At 40.4% G+C, this 23,920-nt stretch overlaps 2 protein-coding genes across 4 annotated transcripts; one reads left to right on the plus strand and one right to left on the minus strand.

Moving 5' to 3' along the window:
• The first annotated feature begins 219 nt into the window (after positions 1–219).
• On the plus strand, positions 220–14,455 carry LOC145437828 (uncharacterized). Of its 2 annotated transcripts, none has more exons than XM_080315131.1 (8): positions 220–373; positions 468–673; positions 726–873; positions 6,310–6,457; positions 10,952–11,042; positions 13,665–13,772; positions 13,858–14,005; positions 14,284–14,455. In XM_080315131.1, exons 1-8 carry the CDS (start codon positions 325–327, stop codon positions 14,355–14,357), a joined length of 972 nt encoding a protein of 323 aa, XP_080171257.1. In that variant the 5' UTR covers positions 220–324; the 3' UTR covers positions 14,358–14,455. The 2 variants fall into 2 exon arrangements, with proteins under 2 accessions (XP_080171257.1, XP_080171258.1); XM_080315132.1 differs by having other exon boundaries at positions 14,287–14,455.
• On the minus strand, positions 14,257–23,675 carry LOC145437830 (body wall muscle protein HR-29-like). Of its 2 annotated transcripts, none has more exons than XM_080315134.1 (4): positions 23,282–23,675; positions 17,852–17,946; positions 14,963–15,194; positions 14,257–14,800 (listed from the first exon to the last, which is right to left on the minus strand). In XM_080315134.1, exons 1-4 carry the CDS (start codon positions 23,491–23,493, stop codon positions 14,626–14,628), a joined length of 714 nt encoding a protein of 237 aa, XP_080171260.1. In that variant the 5' UTR covers positions 23,494–23,675; the 3' UTR covers positions 14,257–14,625. The 2 variants fall into 2 exon arrangements, with proteins under 2 accessions (XP_080171260.1, XP_080171261.1); XM_080315135.1 differs by having other exon boundaries at positions 14,963–15,116; positions 23,282–23,651.
• Positions 23,676–23,920: the final 245 nt, after the last annotated feature.

The raw sequence follows: 23,920 nt of genomic DNA on the forward strand, positions 1-23,920 counted from the left end.
TATGGCGTGCTGCGTTCGTATGCGCGTTCTCCTAGGTCCGCGGACTCCGTATTAGATCAAGATAATACGTTCGCATATCTATTTTATTACAGCATCTAAAATCACGATGATGCTTGTCGTACGGTGCATATAATCGACTGCGAAAAAACGCTCGATTATTAGAATTAGAAGACGTAACATCACGATCACGCAATGATTGTAATCAAGTCAAATAATCAGGGTTTCACGTGAGCGGTGTGCTACGCTGATCCTCAACAAACCTGATGATCTATTTTTCAGAGGACGCACAATTATACTAGTTTTTTGACTGATAGGAATTCGGCTATGCGAATCGATTGGGTGGTCATTTTGTCGGCGCTTTTACTTAGATCAGGTAAGATGTGGGTCTGAAAGTCTATTCAATCGAAGGTCACATCTCAATATCGCTTATAACATTACCAACATTGTGCTAATAACTCATTTTATAGGAATTTCAAGTGCTCGCTATGTTCGAATACGATGGGAAGGGGAGTTGGTTGTGCCAGTTAATAAAACTAAATTTGGAGTTCGAAACCCGGCAGCAAAGTGGTGGGGGCGAGTCCCAGAAGCCGACGTCATGATCGTCATACTCACCCGACCCCATCAAATCGCTAGGTTTGATTTCATGGAGATTGCGAAAGAATCAGATATCAAAGTGAGCTTACGAGAAACACCGTGAATCGAATAAAAACCTTACTATCTACCAGGTCTACGTTACCAGATCGTTTAGGCTTAAAGGATGGAGGCTGCGATCCCGTCTGTTTAACGTCACGAATGGAAGCTTCGAAACGAAAGGAAAAAGAGCTATTCGGATAAAGGCAAACAGGAAAGCTGGATTTCTTCTCAAATATTTCAGTGAGCTGAACCTTCCTTTGTTGATGAATATTAATAATAATAAATAATAAAGCACTCGATTTCTTGAACAATATGTACCTTGAATATATTTTGAAGTGCCCCTCATTACCAGCGCTATATCCACGGAGGTGGCTTAAGGAGTAGTCGTTCCTACTAAAGTAGAAGTACAAGTAGGGATTTCCTAGTAAGTGAGAAAGTGAGTAGGGGAGATGTGGTACCGATGGATCACTGGGACCGAAAATACTTGAAAAATTCTCCATCATAATTCCATGATAACACTCCGTGAATTTGTCTGCAGTTACATGCTGACAGAATCTTTCCTCACATGCCAAAAAAATCGACCTGCGTGAGTTATGGGGTTTGTGACGAATGATTTACGTTTTAGGGGGTGTAAAGTAAGTTTGGATCGACATTTGTATTTTTCTATATCACCTTTCAGACTAACAAACCCGCCATAACTTTTTGATGTGAAGTATGGGTCTTGTATCAGGGTATATAATGACACATATTTTTTAAACCAATACCATCCTCGAGTGGACTAATTTCAAGTCAACTACAATATTTATGGGGTGGGGGGCCTATGATACCATAGCCAAATCAAGCAAAATAGATGGGCCAACTAATCACTTAACAACAGAAACTCGCCTACATAGGCTGTAAATCAGGGGTCACCAACCCGGTGCCCGCGGGCACCAGGTAGCCCGCGAGGACTGGATGAGTAGCCCGCGAGCCCATTCTAAAAATATGTGGAATAGCAGTATTTACCAATATTCGTCAGATTATTACCAGTGAGCTTTTAAATATATAGATTGATTGATTCAGCTATTCTTGTTTAAAACACACTAACATGTAACTTAAATACATAAACACTTGAAAATATATTCAATTAAAATTAGTAATATATAGATGTATGTGATAGAATCACCAGAAATTCAAAATACGGCGCATTGCCTATAAAGGCGACATGACGGAATGCCGTTCACGGTCCTCTCGAAATGGTGGGGGGTTCCGTTACGATAGCTCGACGACCAGGACAATGCCAAAGTAGTAAACAATATTACTATATTACTATTCGGAGTCAGATAGCCGTGAAGTACTAGCAGATTTTCAATATCTGTATACCCATTGCGTATTGCATCTTTTGGCACAGCTTGTTTCTGTTACACTCAACGCAGTTTAATATACCATGTTTCTAACTTTCTGTATTCGTTGCTGGTGTCCGGTAAAATGAAATCTTGGTCATTTCTGGATGCTGAACAGTTAGAGATTGAAATTATAACACTGCGAAATGAACCCCACCACAGTCTGCAGCAAACGCTTGGTGCATTGTTGATACGGAAAAGTACAGTGGTGTATGCGCAGCATCTATGAAGGTTGCAAGCGTCTATGGTTCAACTTATCGTTGTGAATCAGCCTTTTCGGACATGAGCTTCATCACAAACAAACACACAACACGCTTAATTAATGCACATTTGGAACACTCACTAAGAATTGCAGTGTCAAGTTGAATACCAGAGTACAGCGCGCTAGTTGATATCATAAAATGCCAGGCTTCCCACTGACTGCTATAGAAACAGATAACAAGATGTCCAGTCCTGCCCAGTGCTATGAATATCAAAGCGGAAATTCAGTGTGACACGGGGAAACGGCGGGAGTAAATAGTAGCCCGCCGCTTCAATCATTACGCAAAAGTAGCCCTCGGTTGCAAAAAGGTTGGTGACCCCTGCTGTAAATCATTGGTACCTATGGTGTTTTATCGCTATTACGAGTTATTTGAGAGTCAAAATGTCAATTTGCGGGTAATATGCATGTGGCATTAATTTTGTAAGTTTAGGTGTAAATCAAAACATGATTTTATGTTAACATTTCAGTTGATATAATCTATTTTATTGTTGAAAGTCGCAACGAAATATTCTTCATTGGCTTGCTGTAGAGTACACAACAAATTAAGTTGAAAAGTTTGAGTTTTTGAGCGTGTGTCTCATAGGTCCCATGGTCGTGTGCCGTTGGACCCAGCGGGTGGGGACCGATGACACGTTCGAGCAACAAATTTTAAACGTTTATAAACAATTTTTGAAAAGGCGGATATTCATGTAAATGTCGGCGATAGGTGGAGCTTGTATCGAAGTGTTGAGACAGCAAAAGATCTGCCATTCTCGGCTGAAGATTTGAGGGCCAGAGATCATTTTGCAATTTTTGATCCACCGGTACCACATCTCCGCTATTCCATGCCTAGTTTTGACTGACACTGAAAACTAACAACAAGTAGACTTGATCGAAACTCTAAAGCATAACCTCCCGAGGAAGCTTTGCAAGTACACAAAGTCTACTTCAAGTACTAGTACAAGTGGAAGTAATTCATTACCAACCAACTCTGTTTATCAAACGGTGGGACCACACGAGACATGTGTCCCGCATTTTTGCACCTAATTTAGCCCGGCAACGTTCCAAATCCTTTCGAAAATACTATAAATGACAGTTCATCAGCGTTAATGCACACGCATGTGCTGATATATATACAATATAGTAATATGCATATACACCTATAAATCAGTTTTTCGAAACCCTCAGAATGATATACGATTTTACATTATGCATCCTGCATTTCATAAAAGTTAGGTGGTGATAGTAGCCTAAAAGTAACACGTGTATAGGTCGTACATCCAGAAGATCGTTCGATCAAATAAATCAGCACATCATGACATTAGGGATGGTGTGAAACTCTGAAAGGTTCAGGTTCGTGTGAACGTGAACCTTTTGGAAAGGTTCTGTGTGAACGCGAACGTGAACCTTATGACGTCATATCGCTAATTCCAATCCTACATTTCAGTGAAGTAATATAGCCTATATTAATTTACAGATTGTACATGATGCCTAGCGATGATTCGGGCCAAATAATGCCACAATGCTAAAGTACTTATTGACGTTTTAAACGTCGCCAAATGTATCAACTGGGGCAATCAAATAATATAATGATTCCATGAAATCAATATCTTCCGTCGCTTTGCCAACAATTTCGACGATGACTTGCTAGGAATATAAGCTTACACCTTGACGGTCTAGTTCAGACCAGACAATGTATTCGGCGTCTGAATACTGCTACGTTGATATTGAGCAGAGTGTGAAACCGGTTTCAATGCTTGATACCGATATTTCACCCCATTCACAAGTTATAAAGCAGTAGCCAACACTCCCGCAATCGCACGTATTTGGATTTTATGATAAAATAAACATATGAAGTCAAGATTGACCCCGTAGGCCTGCTAGATTTTTTACATCAGACAACGATATCAATTTCATTGATTGGTTCAATAAGCATCATTAGCTGACTACCTACATGTAGTCTGTAGTGTAGGCCCATTTCGCTCCTGATGTTGCGTGATTGCGGGTCAAGCTCACAGCAGAAATTTTTGAGATTGTCAACGTGCATGCTCGTTTAGTGTTGATTTTTTACGCTGCCAGCGCCATGCATAGAGTGGCCCGCAGTTCAAATGCAATAGATTTCAACCAAAGATGCTGTAATGAAGTGAAAACTGCGTAATAGGCCTATATGAAAAAGGTTCACAGTGCAGAGCCTACCAAGGTTCATTCGTGAACATCAGGGATATATCAGTTCTATATATCCCTGGTGAACATGAACCTCTAAATTTCTGAGGTTCACACACAGAACGCGAACGTGAATCTCACGTTCACACCATCCCTAGATGACATTGTTCCGTCCAAAAACAAACGCAATCGGTCGCGTTGAACTTCTGCTCCAGTGTCAGCGACTAAGCACTTTTTAAAAGAGAGGCTCGTATAAGACGATTACAGAACTTTCACCTCGCTGTTAGGTCAACACTTGAGAGAGAATCATTCTTGTTTGCAAAACTAAAGTCAATAGGCTATACATTTATTGACTGGCGAGGGGCAGAGCCTTGTTTCGTTGAAAACTGCTGGAGTTCATAATTATTCAGTTGATCAATCCCAGTTCACATAAAACCTGTTCTGTATATAACTTGCAACTGCAACTGCAACTGCATATAATGCAAAGGTTTGCGTTATTTCTGTATGGCTTCTGTATAGTGTGTACATCTTTGTACCGTACACATCGAAATTTTATGTTGCGATAAATACAATGTGACTATCATCATCAGTAATTTCAATTACTATATCTTCCATAGTGATTTGACTCTTTTGTATTATTAAATATCACGAGTGTGCCAATAGCTCTTGATAGGGGACACCCTTAAAAGCCTTCAAATAGCTTCATGGAAGAACAGCGCTTGAATATCCAAATGAACAATATATTCATATTGAAATGATCCCGAATATATTCGGCTGACACTCGTCAAGGGTAATCGTCAGCAACGCGTAGAGCATTGGTTTTCAACCTTTCAGGCTGCGCGGACTCCCTTTGTGCCGTCACAGACCCCCTAAATTTTAGTTCAAATTTAGCGCTATAATCGTGCAACCGTCATCTGCCCTATGCAAATATTAACTGTGGACTAGTGATAAACAGCAACAAAATGACCTTTCTTGATATTCGCATCATACTATTTATGTAGAAATTGGGAAGACGTTTATTATTTCAAAGCGAATTCTGTGGCTGCATTTCCTGAAAAACACTGCCGTGTCTCGAAAATCCGTGCCGTCGATTTGACATGAGCGAGTGCCATAAATCCATTAATTTGCACAAAGATAGGTGGTGGCGAATGTAATAATAACGCGTGACGTTTTCGACGACACATTTGGGTCTGATCGCAACATAGCCTACATGGCACCAATATTTCTTACAGCCTAGTCATTTCTATATAGCAGCTCATATGGAAGTTTTTCAGGAATAGCGGTTATGTATAATACAAGAGAAAATGGATATTTTTGCAAGCGAATTTGTTCCGAAACCACAACAAATCATCTCTAAACAGGAACATGTTTGTATCAGTGAGCTATTGGCAATTTGGCAATTAAAATGACTTTACAAAGTAATTTTTTTTTATCTCAGACAGACATTCTGTTTATGCGAGCAGTTATGAAGCGAAACTGCTTCGTGATGTATCTAATTAAAAAATAAAAATTGAGTTATCACACATTTTTCAAATTTGGAGGTTGCGCGTACACTCTGAAATTGCTTCGCGGACCCCCGGTTGAGAACCACTGGAATAGAGAGTTAAAGTAAAACACATTGTACATCAACAATCGCATCAACAAATTTGATGTCACCCGCATGAAATTCTGGCTCTCGATTATTCGTAGTTTCATTCCGTTGACGTCATATATGGTGAAAAGATTGTTTATATAAATATAGGCTACTTTCCAATTCTCTGAAGAGTGTCATCAAAAAATATTCGGTTTCATTTCAATATGAACATACTATCCAAAAGTCTTTGAGTTATAGTGAATATTTATTAATGCGATACGAATCTTTCCAGATTTATTAGTAGCATTGTTTTGCAGGAGGATATTGCGCCGTGCCCGACTCTTTGACACCATCAGGGGAGTGCACGAGAAAAAAAGAGAAGCGATCCCGATGCGTTTTCGGATGCAAGTCACCAGAGTTCCTTCGTCGAAACAGTTCTATAATCTCCTTCACTTCGACGTGCCAGTAAGTATTCATCTTCACATTATCTGAAGACCCTGGATTTGTGCAGTAATTTAAATAATTGGACGGATCCTCGTTTACCTCTGGCTGACGTAGCCTTGTTGTCAGTCTTCCACCTCGCATTCGCCGACTGCATGGAGGAGGGTTGGTTTGAATATGTTCACAATTAGATCAGTCATGTTCACAATAAGGTTAGTCGCTATTTTCCCAATAAGGTCAGTTCAAGGTTAAAAGTTAGTGTCATCATGATTAGGGTGAGGGTGATAATAATACTAATCCCCTACCCCAATTCACACCATAATCATAAGGGCACTCACCCTCAACCACAATGGCCAAGAGGGTGAGTGCCCTTAGGATTATGGTGTGAGTTAGGGTAGGGGATTAGTACCACCTTCAACCACAATGACCTAAACCCCTAACCTTAGGGACACTCTGAGGCTCCTCCGCGCCACCTCATCCGCGTAAACGGTGTCTTACAAAAAGCCTAGAGGTGGGCCGTGCTATAAGTCGGCAGTTACGGAAAATGATGAGCAATATCGGCCTGGTGTAAATGACCATAGTAGTCGACAAACACTAGGAAGGCCACAAAACAAACTTAGGGACACTCACGCCAACCCGAATGACCCTCACCCCCCATCCTAAAGACCCTAATCTACACCCAAATGACCCTACGGCCTACACCCTAACGACACTCGCCTCAATCCTAATAATCCTCACCCTCACGCAAACCTAATGACTCAATAACCCCATATTAGCGGAATGGTATTATTGTGAACATATCGATTGACCTGATTTTGAACGTGACTTGACTAACATTGTGAACATGAGACTGACCTTATTTTTAACATACTTAAACCAACCCTGTAGGCTGCACTCGGTTGGCGATAGAGAAAGTCATTTGATTATATCAGTGGTGTTCCATCTTTTTATAGGCGTCGCCCGTTTTCTGAACTAAACATATCCCGTGGCCGACATATCAGAGATGAACAGTCTTAGAATTTCTATGTCCTAATCCAATCTAAATCCGATAAAATTTCGGAGATCCGTTTTTTTCAAATCCTAATCCTAATCCATGCTCATCTCTGCCACATATCAAAGTCCTGCTTGAAATATGGAAATAATCATCTTTTCGAGTCGTATAATAGCAATAATGAAACGACATGAGATACCCATGGAATGCCATTGCAGTTGGGTAGGTTGCGGGTGGATAGTATAATGTGCATGAAAAATTGGGAATTTTTCGATACAAATTTGTATTGTATTGTAATATGCTCCAAATTACCTGCGATGAGGCATAATTTCGTGACCTTCAGTCTGGATGTGTTTAGGGCAGAGGTAGCCAATCTTTTCGGCCAAAGGGCCACATGACATTTACTAACCATTGCGCGGGCCACTTGAATGTTGATGTCATTTGTTAGTCGTCCAATAGGCGCGAAATTGATAACAATTATGCCATGGAAAGTCAGTGTACACTAGTGCGGAGCATGGACCCGAGCCGGATTGGATATCCGGCCGGATTTTTACAATTTTAGCCGGACCGGATCGGAGCCGGATCATCACTTTTTCGATACGGCCAGAATCTTTATGGATAAGCATGACTTTTATAACTAAATAACTACCAACCAACCACACGCAAGTAACCGCCAAGCCATTGCGAACATAAACGAGACATATTTATCAATTCACGGAGCCCCGTACCGTGTAGCAGTGTTGGGATCAAGTCACTACCTTCGAGTCACGAGTCATCTCGAGTCATTGCAGATTTTGACTCGAGTCAAGTCAAGTCAATCGATTTTCAAAGGTGACTCGAGTCAAGTCAAGTCACTCGTTTTTTGGAGGTGACTCGAGTCAAGTCGAGTCAAGTCAAGTCAAGTCACGAGTCAAGTCACAATTCAAGTCAAATTGAATTTTCGAAGTATGAGTGATGATTCAAAGTCATTACATTTTGCTAGCTGTGTGAAAGACAGATTAATTAATCATTTATCTTAATCAAATAACGAATATCTCGTTAAATATGCATGCAAAAAGACGGTATATCGCTCACGCACACGTAGAACTGCTAATAATGTACGTCAGTAACTGTACAGCTCCATACTACAGTCAGTTCTTATCAGCCAAAATATAGGACCTAATACGAAGCTTCGAGAAGTTGAAACAAATTGATAAGGTACAATAGCCTACACTACTTATCTACACTTCCATGAGAATATAAACGCACCCAATATATTCGTTCGATTTATATCACACAAGAGGATTGGTAAATGTGAGCACTGGGCAACGTAAGCATTGAGCCGTCTAAGAAACAGAGACACATTGATATTTAGATTAATTTTCTACGTTGCGGTCAATTTATTTGTGATCGAACAATGGAGGAACCTTGTAACGTACAATTAGTGAATGACTGGTTGTTCTCACAAGTGACACCAGGGTATCTCGAACAATCCGAACATCCACAAGATACAGTGATTTATTCGACATCGCTTACTTAATGACTTGAAATTGACTCGTAAATTTTGCTCCGAGTCACGAGTCAATGCACATTTTTGAAGCTCCGAGTCAAGTCAAGTCAAGTCATTTTTCCAAAGTGACTCGAGTCAAGTCAAGTCATACGAAAAAGTTGACTCGAGTCTGAATCGAGTCAAGTCATGACTCGAGTCATCCCAACACTGCCGTGTAGGGCCGGATTTCTGGCCGGGGTTTTCATTTTTCGCCGGAGCCCGATCGGAGCCGGTCCAGAAGATTGAACAACCGGATCGGAACCGGACCAGAGAATTTGCCGATCCACTCCGCACTAGTGTACACGTCCTAGCCTTGCGAAGCGCGAAATTTTTTCAAAGGTAATGAAAGAATTAGGTCAATAAAATAGTGTTAGTTGCATATATTGTGGGTCGTCCCTGCATAACGCTGATGGGCTCATTTGGCCAGGACATGATTAATCGGCGCTTGCCGGACATATCAATATCGAGGATTTCAGTGAGCATGATTCTATCACTTTGCGCAAAGGTTTCATCACCGACGATCTTTCCGCAACTGCAGACGCGAAGTGGCATGACGGACGACACGTTCTCGCATAATTGCCAATATAGTTATAGACTCAATTAAATCAATCTGCCACGAATTATTCTACTTTATGATCATATACCAAGATCTACGAAAATGTGGATGGCCCGTGGCTACGCTAATGCGTCGGAACTAATATTTTAGTCCTCAACATCCAAAAGTCCACGGCCAGGCTAATAAAATTTTCGGTTGGCCTTGTATTTTTTGATAATACAACTAATTTCAAGAATTGCTTCGCGGGACACTCAAAACCTTCTCGCGGGCCACGAGTTGGCCGGCTCCAGTTTAGGGGATACCCTTCAATGTAGGTATGGTTGCATTTAAAACAAAAATCAATTTAAAACAAACATGTTTAAAACATGTTTATTGTTTTTTATTGTTTCTTTTTTAAGTCATGACGTCACGAATATTAAATTGACGATTGGCATTGACAACTTAAAAGTAGGGTAAATATAGCTCTTTTGACGAAATATCTACGTACTATAGCTGTCGAACCGACTATTTTGAGGGTTCCAACTATCCCATATCTTATACGTCGGCTATATCGGGTGGTAATTGTCCGTAGGCTCATACAATATGTTTTTTGGAAAGTATCAACACATTGATGGCAGGATTTTACAACTTGAAAAAAAAACACAAATTTTTTGAAGGGTCCTTGTTGGAAATACTGTTTAAAACATTTTTAAACGAAGTGTTTTAAAAACCATTTGTTTTAAATGCAACCCTATGTAATATTGTTTTCTTGTTTCGAATTCGGTTCATACCATTTACCGACGTTTGCTTTTGACAAGAGTCAGCCGAAAAGCTCAGGGTAGAATTAATTCGGCATAATGGATCTATTTTTCAGCAATGCATTGAATGTAACCTAGGCATACCATACGTCCTCTTTTAAGAGGTTTTGTCCTCTTTTTTGACTTTTTTGAAAGTGTCCTCGGAGGACGCCCTTTTGTCCTCTTTTTTGAGATTTTGTCCTCTTTTTTGTAAATTTAAGTCAGATTTAGAGCAAATTGCGAGTAACATGCCGCAAATTAGCACAGAAGTGAAGCTCTGGCGGGTATTTCGGAGTGAAAACCGGTGATTTTAGCTCTGAGCGAGATGATGACCTTTTCTTTTTTTTTTAGTCATCCACCTGGCAATGTGGAGAGAAAAACGGTATTTTGAGTTCTGAGCGGCAAAGAAGACCTTTTTTTTTGTCAATCGATCACAAAGTGGGAAAAAATTCACCGATTTTTGAGAATTCTACTCCGGTTTTGAAAGTTGCAAATTTCTGAAAAAGTGTCCTCTTTTTAGGTTTCCAAAATATGGTAAGCCTAATGTAACCAAACTATTACACTTTTCAGCAACTTTATAATATAACTTAAAAATAGTTATCTGGCCCCCTTTAATATAATCCCGTGGCCCATTGATTGAAATTGAAATTGAATTCATTGTCTCCAGAACCAATCGATCCTGGAGTGAGGAGGCAGAAATGAATTGCGTATCTCGGGATGAGGTGGAAAAGCAGTGTTTTAACCACTATATGGAACCGGTGAGTCAGCGTAATTTATAATATCATATCTTGTATAAGCTGGCGGCAACCATCGACATCATATACACAATATATACCCTTTAAACCAGTGGTTGCCAAACTTTTTCGGCTTATATGGCACACTAGAAAATATATAAAATGATCGCGGCATACTTACTAGAAATTAGCTAAAAAAATCGATTTACATGTAAATGCGATGCTTATTTATACAAACATATATTCGACTGAAACCAAGTTTAATTGTTCATAACCAAACCCACATTTCGCCGTTTATCAAGCAGTGCCAATCGGTTACGGCTTTTAATTTTAATAAAAGCCAAAAACAGACATGTTCACATACCAATTATGGGGCAAATGACAATAAAATTGTGCTTGCACTTATCATGTAGCAGGAATTAGAAGGAGAGCCCCAAAACTATTCGTGAAAACAGCGTATTCCTGAAAACGGGGCGTTTCGTAAATGAGCTGTTCTTCTTCTGCAAACGATCGCTAAAATGGATTGACTATACCTACTTATATTTGGTTACAGCAAATTCTGAGAAGTATTGTTAAATTCCAAGTTGAATTCCAGACAATGTGCTCATGATTTGCGGCACGATTCCTTGTTGAGGACTTGAAACGAATCAAAGTATTTTATCCGGACATAGCAGCCGAATGATGATGTGGACATCAGAGTTGGATCAATTGTAATTTGTAATTGTAATTGAATGTATTTAATTACATTTTTCAATGTAATTGTAATGTAATTGTAATTGAAGCATTTTTATTTTGTGTAATTGTAATTGTAATTGTAATTTGACAAAAATTTTGCTCAATTACAATTTCAATTACATTAAATTGCTATTGAGACCTGACAAGCACAACATAAAACAATTGACTTATAATGCATTCTCTTTAAATGTCGACAAGGAATTTGGTGGATCCATTCGCGGAAGCCCTTGACTGCGCCCTTGCGGGCGAATTTATTTTTTATTTTTACCGCTATGCTGGCCTCGGCTGCCATTGTATACAATTTTTAGATTACTAACCAACGGATGGATTCGCAACACGTGACTCACGATTGAATACGCAGAGAAGCGAACTGCTGAGCCGGCGAAAAGCAGCAGAATTGATATTCCCATAGGTGGCGATCCAAGCGTCGAAATTTGATATGTATGGTCCTAATCGAAAGATAGTGTCGCACTGATTCCGCAATAAAAGTATATTTCCAGGCAATGGTACCATCCCAAAATAGTCGTGAAAGCCTGGGAATCGGCATTGTTCTGAACAATCGCTGGGCGTAATTGGTAATTGTTGTGGTCATGCTGCTGCAGCGCTCTCACTTTTCAGAACAGTCGGCCTTAAACGGCTATTTTGGAGCAGTTACATTGCCCTGACGAGAATTTATTTTGTATTTTCGGAATTAGTACATCAATAGCTTACGATAAAGACCAGATGCATCAAATTTGGACGCATGGATCGCCAGCTCTAGGACTACAAAGTTTGCTGCTTTTAGCCGGCTCTGCAGTATGTTTGTCGGTGCATTCATCCGTGACTCACATCTTGCGCATCTATCAGTGGGTTGGCAATCTACAATACGATTTCAGATCACGATGCGGCATCGTTATTTCGTCTGGCTAACTAACCAGACCACTGGATATTATATAACGTCTTATCTGACAAAGCACGGTTTTATTTTCACTCCTCGTCCTAATTCCTACGTCCCTCGATAAAAATAATATTATATCTTTAATTATATACTATAGACGCAAATCCAACACGTGCATATATTATAATACTTTTTCAACGACATACTGCACCCTATCCTTAATCCTAACCCATAGGAAATTACGTAAATAACATTGTACATTTCCAATTACGTGAGCCATAATTACCGAGCATTCAAAACACGCTTATATTACGCCACAATGACATAGCATACTATGTACGCACATAAACGCATTTATTACAACACAATCTAAACTAGACTTGAATTGTTGTTAAATACGACGCTACGGTTGTCAAGGAGCACGGTTGAATTTATGATTATTAAATTACATGTTCAACAGCAGCAATTGTAATTGTAATTGTAATGTAATTGAAGCATGCAAGGAGTAATTGTAATTGTAATTGTAATTTGATATTTTTAACATGGAGTAATTGTAATTGTAATGTAATTGAAACATTCATGAAAGTAATTGTAATTGTAATTGTAATTGAACTGAAATAATGTAATTGACCCAACTCTGGTGGACATTACCCTATCCATCGGTAATGTCATGATAGGTTTCATAGACATTTTCGCAGGTGCTTATTTATTAGTCTGTTAAAAAGTTTAGATCACTTTTAAGTGAGATTATGCACGCTGGCATGCTTTATCTTCAATATTATACTGTGTTCTTTCTCAATTCCTGAACGACATGGCACATCGGAGAATCTTTGGCGGGACACTATTTGGGAATCACTATGCCCTAAACCAATTATAATATAATTTTGTATTATAGGTTTTTGCTTGTATCAACATCGTAACATGTCGAAGGTTCCACATGCAAAGTTGTATAGTCGCCAAGCTTCGATATGAATTAAAATCCACCCATATCGCCCAAACTAAACTGTCTACAGCTTAAAAATATGTAAATTCAGAAATCGTGCCCGTACTCACAAACGCAATTACTCGCGATGTATTCTGAAGAAAAAACTGGAACGGAAATGCACGCGGTAGCACTCAATTTTTTGGCACTTCGGCTAAAGGTATGGATATCTACTTTCGTTTGGAAATGCCGTCTGCTCGATATCTTCAGTTCAATAAAGGCAAATGCTCGCGAATTCTTTGCAGGGCCAGTACGCCACATATTCATGGAACTTACCGACTTCAGGACTTCAGTCGGCCACTGACGAGAGGGGTATTACAGGCGACTGTTTCAAATTCTGCATCCAAGATTCCGTGACACGCGGCTACAAGACCACGTGTGGGAGTCAAGCGGGTAAGCTGATATTGATCTCACCCATTAATCAGCGGTTCCATTATTTTCACCAACTTAAGACTGATGGGGCTGGACAAATTCGAGGTATTCAGTTCTGAACCGAGTAGGCTACGGGCGCGAATTATCAGAGCCCACAAAGCATTTTTTAAGAAAAGTATATGGGAACCGCTGACCCAGACGCAGCAAATCATCCTTAGCCTGTAGTGTTGATCAAAAATAACTAATCTAACCTATATCACCCCAAGAAGACATAATATAGAGATATGTTTCTTTTACAGCAGAAGAGATAATGGTCTGCATGCAGTGTCGCTACATCTACAAAATCTGCGATCAACATGTGGTCGTGGCGTAATCTTCCAACTGCGTATATAGATTCTACGGACTAGATGCATTCATATAGTCAACATTTACGTAAACATTTACATTGTAATCAAAGAGAACGCGAACTCATACTTTTCACTCCCGAAAGTTCCGATTAGGAAGGTCCACAAGTTACCATTCTTATATGGGCTGGTGTATAAATACGATTGATTCGGGAAGCGCAGACGCAAAGATAAGTCGAAAAATGATCGGAGCTGCCCATTGCGAATATATATTAATGGATATTCATTAACCCTGTATTAGTATCGTTTATTCTTGGTGTGTTCCACGGCCACCGAAACTGACCCTTCAATAGCGACCCCCGCTGATCGTTTTTTAGGTGCGTCGATCTGAAGTATCCCGCTAGATGTCAGGTCTGATGTCACTTTTTCGATGTCAATGTCTTTTGGAACTGCGAAGGCCTTTCGGAATTCTCTGCAGAAACAGAATTAGTGATACCATCAGGCAGAGAAATCTAACATTAAGATAGATTTATAGAATATCATTGGCCAAACTGAAATGACATTGTGGAAACATCATTCGCAGTTGTAGCTTATGCACATTGCACAATTTTCAATTAGGCCTACACTGGCCTACCTATAGCTGTATGCGTACATCCCGTCTACTTCCTTCTTATTTTCACGTTTGGCATGGACGAACACTTGACCGTTTTCCACTTTGACTTTGACTTCTTCTGGTTTGAAATCTTGAACGTCAATTTTGAGAGAAAAGCGGTTCGTTTCTTCCGCATCTGCGCAAGAGTCGGGAATAGGAGTCGTTATATGTGAACGGGCGATGATAAACAGGGAATCGTTGTTGAGATCACCCCCTAAAACAAGTATTGGTAGATGTTCTTGGAGGTACAGACCAGACATGGGGTAATCGCGATTAGTAATCGTAATCGATTACGACGATTATAGCATTTTCAAGTAATCGTAATCGCAATCGATTACATTCGAAAAAATTCCGAAGTAATCGTAATCGTAATCGACTACTTCCCATATCTAATCGATTTCTTGGTGAACGAACGATTACTTTTTATTTGTACATACAAGGACTATGACATGAACTGGACATTCGTGAACAAGGAAGAGATATTATACCAGGTTCGTGATAGCACACACGTTTGATTTCTAAATGCTATTGCTCATTATTACGTCAGAAGTAGCCTATTAGCTTTGCTCGTCATTGCGTAAGAAGTATCCACAGTAAATAGGTATTCGATGTACGTAGCCGACATTAGTGTGATTGTAAGAACACCCGCCGTGCTGTATATCAGGTTAGCAACACGTTCCACACGCCACTCCCTCGCAGCAGGATAATTAATCTCCATTCTGCCTAGTTTAAAATAGTAACTCATGTATTGATGTTCGGCTAAGCTTCGTTAAACGCAGTTTGACCGTTGCTACTTGGCGAGCAGGATGCCTATGTAATACGTACGTACACCGGAAAAAGATTTGAAATTTTGTACTCGCCAAATAAAACATTTGGGTTTCCACAACAAAGCAGTAAAAATCAACAGCTGGTGATATATATGATAACCGAGCCGTCTTTGCCGTTTCTCGTAACGGCGGCTTGCAGTAGCCTACATTATCTGTATGAAGTTGAAGGCAAAATTTTATTTTCGCATTATCGGTCCCCGGCTTCATCTTATTCTCATATGACTCTACTTGAAACGGGCGTCAATCGTTATTTCACAATTCTTTACTCAACATTGGGACTTGCCGCCATGGCCATGGGCTTCTATAGCATGTTAGCGTGGGTTGTAGCTAGAATCTGGACCTAAACAGCAATTCGTCCCCTAGTCCAAACGTTAGTCTTTGGCCCCATAGATTGTTATTTTCAAGTTGAAGACTGAATTTCGTCAATATTATTGGTAATTGCATTATATTACTATTGATTTTTAATCCTCTTTCAGCCCCGATGGTCAGATTTACCTGTCGAGCTGGGAGCACGTAATTCATAATTATAACGTCCGGTATCTTGTTATTATTACTTTAGTTTATGTTGTTAATTTGCGACCTCCGGTCTGTTATATAATCAAAAGATTTTGAAGTGGCGCAAAAACTATGGTGAGACGCACACACAAATTGTCATGTTTTAATACTCTTTGGATGCCCCTGCTGGCATTTGCATTATGGGCTCAGATTGGAAGGACTGGACTATTAGTCACGTCCACCCAGCGTGGCTATTGACAATGGACACATACCCAAAGTTTCGGCCGAGGTCTTTCTTTAGTAGTACACTTCGTGAAGTCGCATGTTGGTCGAACTGCGTATGTATTTTGGTGTGTCTTGGCACGGTATTGACTGGTACCTAAATGCCTATTACTATAAATTAGGGTTGCATTTAAAACAAAAATAAATTTAAAACAGACATGTTTAAAGCAAGGCCCTTGTTTAAAAAATGTTTTTTTTTAAACCGCGACGTCACGAATATAGAATTGTGACGTCGTAGTGGATTGAGAGTGGCAATTGAAAATTTAGGGTAAGTATAGCTCCTTTGAAGAAATATCTTGACTATAATTGTAGAACAGACTATTTTGAGGGTTCCAACTATCCTATATCGATGTCCGTCTGCCAAATCGGGGGGAAATTGTCCGTAGGCTCATACAACATGTTTTTTGGAAAGTGTTAACACAATTATGGCATAATGTTACAACTTAAAATACACAATTTAGTTTTTTAAAGCCTTTGTTTTTAAAACACCCTTTAAAACATCTTTTAAACAAAGTGTTTTGAACAACCATTTGTTTTAAATACAACCCTACTATAAATTATGTATGCTTTATTGTAGGGGGAGACGTATGCATTTCAAAATCAAGCTATCCAGAGAGAATTTTCAAGTTAATTAAATCTCTCGAAAAGACTTTATAATTTATGTTGGTTGACGAAATACTTTTGAGTCCCCTTCGATCTCGCTCCCCACCCTATTGGGAAATTTTTGGGGCGGCGGTTTTGTGCCTGGCAAGAATGCAAATCGTTGGGTGCGACAAATCGACCTCTATAAAAATGGGCAATCGGTACATTATGACGTAACAGATAAATGACGCATCTTTTATTAAAGCAAGTTTGTCATCTCATTAGGCCTTTTCAGAGCAATCCATATATTGTTTTCCGACATAACTTCTAAGATGCAAAATAAATGTAATCGTGAGTAATCGTGATTACTTTTCCAATGTAATCGTAATCGTAATCGACTACTTCCTGATTTTGCTGTAATCGTAATCGTAATCGTAATCGCGTCATTCAGAAGTAATCGTAATCGCAATCGATTACATTCATGAAGTAATCACCCCATGTCTGGTACAGACTTCATTTAGCAATTGAATATATTATTCCACTGGATTTTGGACACACACACACACAATCGAATATACTATTCAATTTTATACTGAATTCTGTGGGCTACCTCCAGAGCCTCTTCAAAAATATTTGGTAGTAGGAGTAGGTATTCGGTTCAATTTTAAACCAAATAATATCTCACCCAACTGAGCAATGCGCTTTCCGTCGTGCTCCACGTCGACTTTCTTCGTTTGAAACAATTCGTCGTCGTCAAGGAGTGAGAATATCCCCGAAAACCTGCACCCAATCGATATGCATGACTTTTAGCAGTAGCCAGTCATTTTAGCTTTACTATCCTCAACAAAACTGATGACGTCTGAGAGCTCTGCACACTCAATAGGTACAACGGCTTGGATGCATTCAGAGTCTACAACACTTGTGTTCAAATTGCAAAATTATAATTCCATATCACCAATGTTCCCTCTAATTTTTCACGAGTCTGCGCAAATACGCCAACTCACTGCGCAGGCCCTTGGACAGCAGTGCGCAACTAGGCCCCCTATAGGGTGAAAAATCAAACTTCTGGGGGGCTTCGCCCCCCAGACCCCCCTCGGCCTACACGCTTTTCGCTGCTACTAGTCATCTATGTTCGGTCTTCGTTTAGTGGGCGTTCCGGCTAAACGCGCGAAATTTTATCTATAATTCATGATCAAATCGGTCAATATCATCGGGAATTTGCGTATATATTGCTATCAATTTTGATCCTGTCTCTGCTCACGTAATCAGATTTACCGGTTAACCTGATTGAGTGAGATGTGTTGGAAAAGGTAGGACCCCTAAATAATAATTTAATATCTTCGGGCGTAGGCCTACCCGTTGGTATAATGACTTACTTACTTGATGCTATTTCGTGACCTCCAATCTGCTATGTCAAAAGATATTGAAATCGCCCAAACGTACTGAACTAAAAGACGTACACCATTTCAAATTGGTATTTCTTCTTTGAAAAAGTTGCATAAATTTCCAAAAACATACTCCATGATTTATGTTAATTCACGATTTGATTTCAATAATTTGCGGCCCCTTCGAGCTCGGGGGGTCTGGGTGCGGCAGTTACGGTCCTGTGCTTAAAACCAGACGTGCGTGTATCCATTCAAGTCACATGATTTATTGATAGAATCACAGTACAACATTTACATTTAGTTCTATTGCATGGCACCAAATAATCTCATTATGAGTGAAGAAGGGGAACTGCGCTCTGAACATGATGTGGTTTTGACTTGACGCTCGGCCATTGAGGGCATTTTTTTCAGAAAGCCACCGCGTTTGGGCTGTAACTGAAATATTTTCGGGATATGCACCATAGCACACGTGCAAATCTGTGGGATCGCAAAGGGCTAAGACGCATTCATGCGCAATAACGATAAATCTAGACATCATGGATATCGCACGTGTGCTGTGGCGCGTATTTTGAGGGTGTTTTGGCTTCAGTTCGAGTGCGGTGCCTTTCTGAAAAAAATGAGTGCTTCCAAAATTGTTCACAAATTTATCTCAAATTTAAGACCCCGTCGTATCTAGATCGCAGTCTCCCTTTACATTTAATCCTTATTTTCCCGTCTGTCCTTTTCAGCTCTCCAATGGTTGTATACATTGTCCAGGTCAATGGCATCGTTTGTATTCAGTTTTGACTTTATGCGCATCAGCTGGTCCAAATGAGCCACTTGAAGACGATTTCTCGATGCTGTTTTGATCCGATTCATTAAACTAAAGCCTCTTTCGCAATCCGCACTGGATGCTTGAAATGTAGCACAAATATCCACAAGCTGTGAGACGTGCTTCAGCTCCTCGCATTTTAGTGTCGCAGCCACCATATCGGAAAATGTTCCGATCGATCCTTGTTTCAATTTTTGCTTCATAACATATTTGAAATCAGGATATTCATCGTGAATGGCCTCCATAGAATTTGGCTGGTGGAAAATGTCCTCATACTTCTTTGTTAATATGGCAATGTCTGCTGCTCCGTACTCGAAGTCAGAACTGATATCTGAACTCAATGCCTCACAGTCCAATGCAGACCACTCCTTCAATTCATTCTCTGGAAATCGAGCATCCAAGTGATCGCAAAGATTACGAATAAAACAAATAATCGCGTCGGTATCTATGACTTCAGCTGACCCAGCCCTCATCACCTCTTTGACGCGGTCACTCCACTTGATAACCTTTCCTTCTTTCAGATACTGAGAACGCAGCTTCTCAATCTTTGCTCTTGCAAGGCAGTGTCCCTCCATCACAGTCAGATTGCGTTTTTGAAAAGAAAGACACAGTTGTGCCAGGTCATCCAAAACATCTCCCAGAGCAGTGAGAATAAACTTGAATTTTGAATCCGTCAGCTTTTTGTAACAGTATTTTGTCACTGGATCTCTATAATTACTGGATGATTCTCTCCTGCAGTATTCTTCGAGAACTGTGTAGTTCCTCAGAACAGCCTTCACAGCTTGGTGCCGCGAAAGCCACCGTACTTCGTTCAGAGGTCTGAATGACAGCGAATCCTCATCAAGAATATTCGATAGGTCTTCCAATTTCCCCTTTTTTACAGTGGATCTAGAGAAAGTGGAATACACCGTTCTAAGAAACGTTTCCACGTCACGCATCGCAGGGACGTCTTTCCATGCATCAACAATGCCCAAGTCTTCTCTATGGGCAACACAGTGCTGTTCTGTTAGATGTGGTATTTGCTGCTTTAATAACGCTGCAACTCCGTTGTGCTTTCCCAACATTACTGAGGCACCGTCGGAGGTCAGCATCACCATTCTCTGCATGTCTAATTTATGCTTGGCGTAAAACTGAGTTATTGCCTGCACAATATCCCGAGCGGTGCATCCAGTCAGCTGGGAAATGCCTCCAAACACAGTTTTGTAGTCGACCTCATTTTCCTCTCTATATTTAATGTAAAGCACTAGCATTTTGTGCACCGTTATGTCTGTGCTCTCATCCACGATCAGAGTGTGCCAATGTGCATTTCTAAGTTTGCACATTGTCTCATTCTGCACTATTTGATTGATAGAATTCACAAACTCAAAGGCATAATTTTTGCTTCGCCAGCTCTCTGGAACACTCACGTACTTTGCCATGTGATCGTGAATTTGTTGAACTGACAGCATAGAAGTATTCATGTTTATGGCTAGGAGAATATTGTCGACGAGAACCTTAACTTGCTCGGGGTTGGATTTCTTCACGAGTGACAGCTCGCTCCTCTTCTCTCGATCGTTGATGCTCTCAGTCAGTAATGTACCGATTCCAATTCTCATCTTGCACCTTCTTACGATTCCGACCGCTTTCACGTGGGTTTTGTGCTTAATGTGACGCTTAAGGTAATCCAGTCTCCATGCTTTCCACATTTTACCATCCGAAAACTCGTTTGATATTTTGGCTTCTCGACATATTTTGCACATTAGACCTTTCTCGCTCGAGAAAGAAAAAATCTCACCTAATTTTATAGTTTTGTCTTCCGTTTTCACGTGCTCCGACAACCATTCTATTTTAAACGAATCACAGCTCTTTGTCAATTTGGCTTGGTGGGGGGATGAGAAACCACCCATTCGTTTTGCCATCATTAAAAGCGGTCAGTATAAACAGTGCTAAGCAGAATTAGTGAGTATTCACTCAACGTTGGCCCACCGGCAAGCAGCTAGCTAAAACACTTATAGCGACACAAATGGACGCATGTAACCGCAATTACTGTATACGGCGAATCGTAATGCTGTGCGACTACGTGTGACGTCACAATTAATCAATGTACGTATGTTGATATACTATGGATTACTAGAAGACAGACATACACGCACGAGAACGCACCCGAAATCAATACATGCGATCGATGTAGACCTATCGCGTTAAAACACTGATGTGACGTCTTGATACCGGCAACGCACTCATTACTTTCAAGACATACAGTCAGATATAATGATACGAATATTCAAGTCTGATTGAAGCAAGAACAAGATCACCGTATGACCTTATCTACAGAAGATACCCGTTCAAACCAATCGAATAAAATCACAAATTTGTGCTGCTGAGAAGCTGATCCAACGCAACGCCTTAAAGTGCATATAGTTGCTGCATTTCCTGATCAACGTTTGCAAAGGATTGGATTTTTCAACAATATTAGTGCTTGTACTTGCATATTCTGCATATTACCCTATATCACCATACGTGATCAGATTTGCCTGATGGAAGTGATGACTTCAAAAATTCGCGACATGCAATTGTAAAGTAAATCTTACATAACAATCATGCCACGCGGACAAGACTATTCTTTAGTTTCTCGTAGTTTAACTTCGAGCTAGAGCCCATTGTTATTTACAACTTCGTTACACCATTTTATATCGCCATTCCCACAAGGAATGCGCTATTGAAATGATATCAGTATCGCTCACGCGTACGATATCATTCTAAAAAAAATCTGTTTCGTGAGGCGCACACGATTGCAAATTCTCATTGCTTCGCAGAGCGCAATATTTACCTTTGCGGGCTGCAGGCTTACCTCGGTTTCAGACTTCAGCGTTAGCACTATTTACCCCTGGCAATGTTTCCTCTCATTTTTCTCGAGTCTGAGCGCCTGCGCGGTGCCTTGGACAACAGTGCGCAACGATTAAAAAAAAAGTCATCACTTCGGATTTTTTGTGCGCGGCCAAGATTTTCTGTGCGCGGAGACCGTTTCAGTACTGCGCATTTGCGCACGCGCGCAGCTTAGAGGGAACATTGCATATCACCATCCCATGGGACGGGATAAGACCCGATTGCCAGATGAAGCAAAGAATCGCTGCACGAAAACTATAGGATATTACACAGTAAAGACACCGACCTATGGTTCACAATATGGACGAAAGCGCTCCCTGCAGGGGAGTTTGCGACCTATAAGGGAGCGCCGGCTAGAGATTGGGTGATTGGGGGAAATGGGAGTGTAACGTGGGCGGTAATGGACTATGGGGAGATGTTTGGGAAATCTGCAAATTAATAGCAATGTCTGTTCACCAAAGTCTGCTTTATGAGTGTGTGTTGACGTCGCTCGCGGTCGTACAATATGCATTCAATCGGAAATCATCACCAACGCTCTCCCCACATATGTTTATTGTTATTCAACATTGAGTTTTCTAACAAAAATCAGAAAATCCATCAAACAAAGAATAAACTGATTAATCAGAGTGACACTGAACGAGCGAAAGTAATGAGCACACATTCAAACGAGGACGACGTCGTTTTAAGCGCATAACGTGCCACATCGAAGCACGACGATTTGGAAGATAAATTACTTCCACACTTGATAACACACTGATTGCGCCCTAGAATGTTTACAAAAAATGTAAATCTTACACAGTGTACGTAACGTAGGCTACATCGGGGCGCCAATAAATGATATCAATACAAAAATCCAGTGACTGTAAAATGAACCAAAAATATTTTGTCGGGAATAGGGGGCGTTGTGAAAAAAAGTATGTGGAACACTGAGTTATATGCAACTGTTTAGAGTGGGTTACTAATTACTATAGTCATCAGGGAGATAGCCTTAACCGGTACATATGACACATTAGGATAACTTGATAATTCTAGCTTTTCCAACTATGACACCTACCGCGCATCAACCCTGCGCACCATCTCGTCGAATTTCCTCTCCACCTCCACCATGCGGTCATCACGATATTTTCTTGAAATCCAGTCGTGTCCGGGATTGTCAAAGTCGCTGGTTTGATTTCTCAAGTCAGAAGCGAACACAAAACTTTGCAAAGCACCTCTGAGGTGTCGTCGTCGGCACTGCCACAAGTTTTCGTATGGAATCAGAGCCATCCCTAAATTTCACTGCAGAAAATGAGATGATCAGAGTTCATAATAAATTCGAGATCGATCCTTTGGATATATTCTGAGCTTGGAGAATGCTGTTGATCAACTTAATGCCCCCATTTCTTTATAATCAAGTTGGTAGTCAGTGTTCTACTGGTGTGCTCAAAACTACCAATCTATTAACGAGGACTCACGGCACGCGAGTAAATTGAACTGAGACTGAAAGCATTTTAAAAACTTTACGCATTTTCCATCCAAACGCATGTTGCACTCTCTGCGTCACGAATTTCGTAAACGTAGGCTATTCCGGCGAATGGAAGATCTTATACAACACGCTAGTTTCCGAGGCCTTATCTATCGCCTCTCTAACTTAGATAGTATTTCAAATCAACCTTAAACAGCGCATTTACGACTAAACTAAATCCATCAAATT

This window comes from Botryllus schlosseri, chromosome 4 (genome assembly GCF_051294905.1).
Source record: "Botryllus schlosseri isolate E-star chromosome 4, Bs_hap1, whole genome shotgun sequence".
Lineage (NCBI taxonomy): Eukaryota > Metazoa > Chordata > Ascidiacea > Stolidobranchia > Styelidae > Botryllus > Botryllus schlosseri.

Excerpts from the sequence above, each read along its gene's own strand:
- LOC145437830 (XM_080315134.1), bottom strand. The coding sequence starts at position 23,493 with ATGGCTCTGATTCCATACGAAAACTTGTGGCAGTGCCGACGACGACAC. Across the intron at positions 17,947-23,281 it reads GTGCGCAGGGTTGATGCGCG|GTTTTCGGGGATATTCTCAC; the intron begins GTAGGTGTCATA and ends GATTGGGTGCAG. Across the intron at positions 15,195-17,851 it reads AAAGCGCATTGCTCAGTTGG|GGGGTGATCTCAACAACGAT; the intron begins GTGAGATATTAT and ends TACTTGTTTTAG.
- LOC145437828 (XM_080315131.1), top strand. The coding sequence starts at position 325 with ATGCGAATCGATTGGGTGGTCATTTTGTCGGCGCTTTTACTTAGATCA. Across the intron at positions 874-6,309 it reads ATTTCTTCTCAAATATTTCA|GAGGATATTGCGCCGTGCCC; the intron begins GTGAGCTGAACC and ends ATTGTTTTGCAG. Across the intron at positions 6,458-10,951 it reads TCCTTCACTTCGACGTGCCA|AACCAATCGATCCTGGAGTG; the intron begins GTAAGTATTCAT and ends CATTGTCTCCAG.